Source organism: Branchiostoma floridae, chromosome 12, assembly GCF_000003815.2.
Source record: "Branchiostoma floridae strain S238N-H82 chromosome 12, Bfl_VNyyK, whole genome shotgun sequence".
In the NCBI taxonomy this organism is placed as follows: Eukaryota; Metazoa; Chordata; class Leptocardii; order Amphioxiformes; family Branchiostomatidae; genus Branchiostoma; species Branchiostoma floridae.
Window position 1 is genome coordinate 8,802,795 of NC_049990.1, and position 2,737 is coordinate 8,805,531.

Here is a 2,737-nt window from a genome sequence, read left to right on the forward strand (position 1 = left end):
AAACATCAGCTGGATTGTTCTAGGTACAGCCTTCCTCATGTGAGACAAGAAGTACATACAGTCACGATTTTACTGTCAAAAGAAAGCTAAAATATCATATTATTAATTTTTTTTCTGTGTACTTAAATTTACCACTTACTTCTGAAGAAAGCAAAATGTAAAAAAAAGCGTACCGAGTTAGGCACACTTTCCAGCGTAGCACAAAATTGGAAGGTTACATACACGAAATTGTCTCACAGTGTTTGCCGCTTGTAACATGCAGCGCGAAAGGTCCATGAACCACATGAATGCATTTCTTATTCAAGTATGTTGTTCAAATCTATGTGTAAAAAATTCAGTCATCAAAATTTGACCACTCTCAGGCAACTAGCGATGGAGCGCCATGAGTTTGAGCGCAAGAAAAAGCGTACCGTGTTGGGGCACCTCCCGTTAGGAGATCTTGTTGGAAACCAATGCTACAACATTTTTTGTTCTCAGACATCAGATCGAAAATTTCACGTCCCTTGACAGTAGTTTTACTAATTGAGTCATACAGTACCTGTGGCAATTGGTCTCCTGCCTTCAGCTGTTGTTCCAGCCTGCCTCTGCACAGAGTCCATTGCACGATTGAGAATATCAGAAGCAACATTTTCACAGAAACTGTTCATACTTGGCAACGAGTGTGATCTCTGAGAAGTTCGCAACAAGTCAACGTCCCCTGAAGGAATGATTTGTGATGAGAAGTGATCCGAGTCTGGTGGGACGTGGCTGAGATAGGGTTCTTTCCCAATCTGCAACAATTCTTCGCCTTGACTTTGTACACTGCATGGACTGGGTATGTCTCCTACGGCGCAAAAACTACCACCCTCTGGAGAAGTGAGAGTGTGGCCATTTTCAGGCTTTTGGGGATCACCGACAGCACAATATGCTGTCGTTACAATGGCACAGGCCATACAGTCCGCAAACATCTCCAAGTTTGAAACATTTTGCATTCCGCTGTCTGCTTCAGTGTGCAGGTCACTTGTCAGTGTGATGTCCTCAAGAGGATACCACGTGGAGCATTCGTCTGAACTGATGGAGGAGGTCTCGTCACCAGCTTCGTTATTGGAGGTCATTTCTTGAGGTTGAGAGGTGCCATCATGGCCTGACTCATCCTGACTGGTTTCCCGTCCTGCCAAGGCAAATAGGCTTGGAACTGTTCTAGATACTTCACCTCTTAACATTGCTGGCACTAACTGACCATCATCACATGTTCCGCGGATGTCCTGAGCAAGTGATGAAGAAACCTCGTGTTGTTTTCCCAAAGACCATTTAGAGGCACGCATATGGGAGGTTTCTTCGAAGGCAGAAACCATGACATCCTGGGTTAAACATTCAGCCAGGTTTGAGATGGAAGAATTCTCCATGCCACTATCACTTACTGTGTCTAAGACTGCTATGCTTGCAGAGGAGTATTCCGACTCTGTGGAAGGGAATCTGTCAGTATCCAGTCGAAAAACTGAGGAAAGCATTTTCAACCCCGGCCCTGGGTCCTCCGTTAACTCTTCTATTGAAGGAGAACTGAGGATCTCTATGCTTCCTGTTGAGCTGATCATAGACTCTGACATCACGTTGGTAACGAACCTCCCCACAGCCGACTGGACAATGTTGCTGGCCAGAACTGTGGACAGTTCCTCTACGGATGTAGTTTTGGCTGTGATGCTACCAAGTTCGGCCCCAGTACACTCTTCTGGGCTGACAATGCCTATGCTGCTACTGGATGGACTCGAGCCGTGCTCATACATCCCAACGCCCCCTACTGACTTGAATGGGAACTTCTGGTCCTCGGGTGTCGGGGTGTTACCGAGGATATCAAAACTGCTAGCCGAGCTCAAGACTGAGTCTCCCATACCGGCATATACTTGTCTATGTACAAGACCTTGTTTGGTAGGGGTGCTGACGTCAGAGCTCGGTGACAGGTCATGCGCGATCTCCACACTGCTCGTGGAAAACTGCATCCGGTCATCAACCCCAAAAGGACCAGTGGCGACAGTCGTCTCCTCTTCACTATCATCAGATGAAGTGCACCTCTCCACTGAGGAACTTGATATCCTGGAACTAGACGATCTCGAATCCCTTTCGTGTAACACGTCGAAGCTGCTAGTAGAGCTGGGTATCGACTTGGAGTCAAAGGAAAGACCTCCCCCATGAAACTTTGGCTGTAATTCCTCCAACACTGAGCCGATGATTCCAGTCACCACCTGTTCTGAGAAGTTCTCTACACTTGAACTCTTGGCCCCTGAGAATGCTTCTTTCTTGGCAATATTTAAGATGTCTTCCACTAGGGCTTCAGAATATCTTTCTATGTGGTGTGTGCCCGAGACTTCTCCATTGCTTATAACACTGATACTGCTGGAGGAACTCACACAGGATGGGCAACCTCTGCCCAGAGACCCCATGAGATTCAAGTCATCGTGTGCCACCTCACAGAAACTGTCCGAGGACTGCTGCGAAGGTAACTCTGAGCTGCTGATGATACTGATACTGCTATCTGTGGTTGGACTCTCGTCATACAGATCCACTGCAATCTTGGGTCTGTTCAGGACATTGTCCAGCACTTCTTGTACCACGTTCTCTGCATACTTTTCCACAGTGTTACCCAAATCCAGGACAGGGTCATCTTTGCCAACACTTTCGTGCACACTACCCAGGGCATCCTGTAGAATGGAGGAGGACAGCTTATGGGCAATGTGCTCAGCAGCATGTTGTGTGGTCACCT

General features: G+C 47.2%; 1 protein-coding gene across 1 annotated transcript in view; it reads right to left on the bottom strand.

Moving 5' to 3' along the window:
• The window catches only part of LOC118427651, a 3,970-nt gene extending 2,841 nt beyond the window's left edge, over positions 1–1,129 (bottom strand). Inside the window, exon 1 of the mRNA XM_035837544.1 lies at positions 539–1,129. Coding sequence (XP_035693437.1) covers positions 539–1,094 — 556 coding nt within the window. The 5' untranslated portion in view covers positions 1,095–1,129. The remainder of the gene's footprint in view (positions 1–538) is intronic.
• Between the last annotated feature and the right edge of the window lie 1,608 nt (positions 1,130–2,737).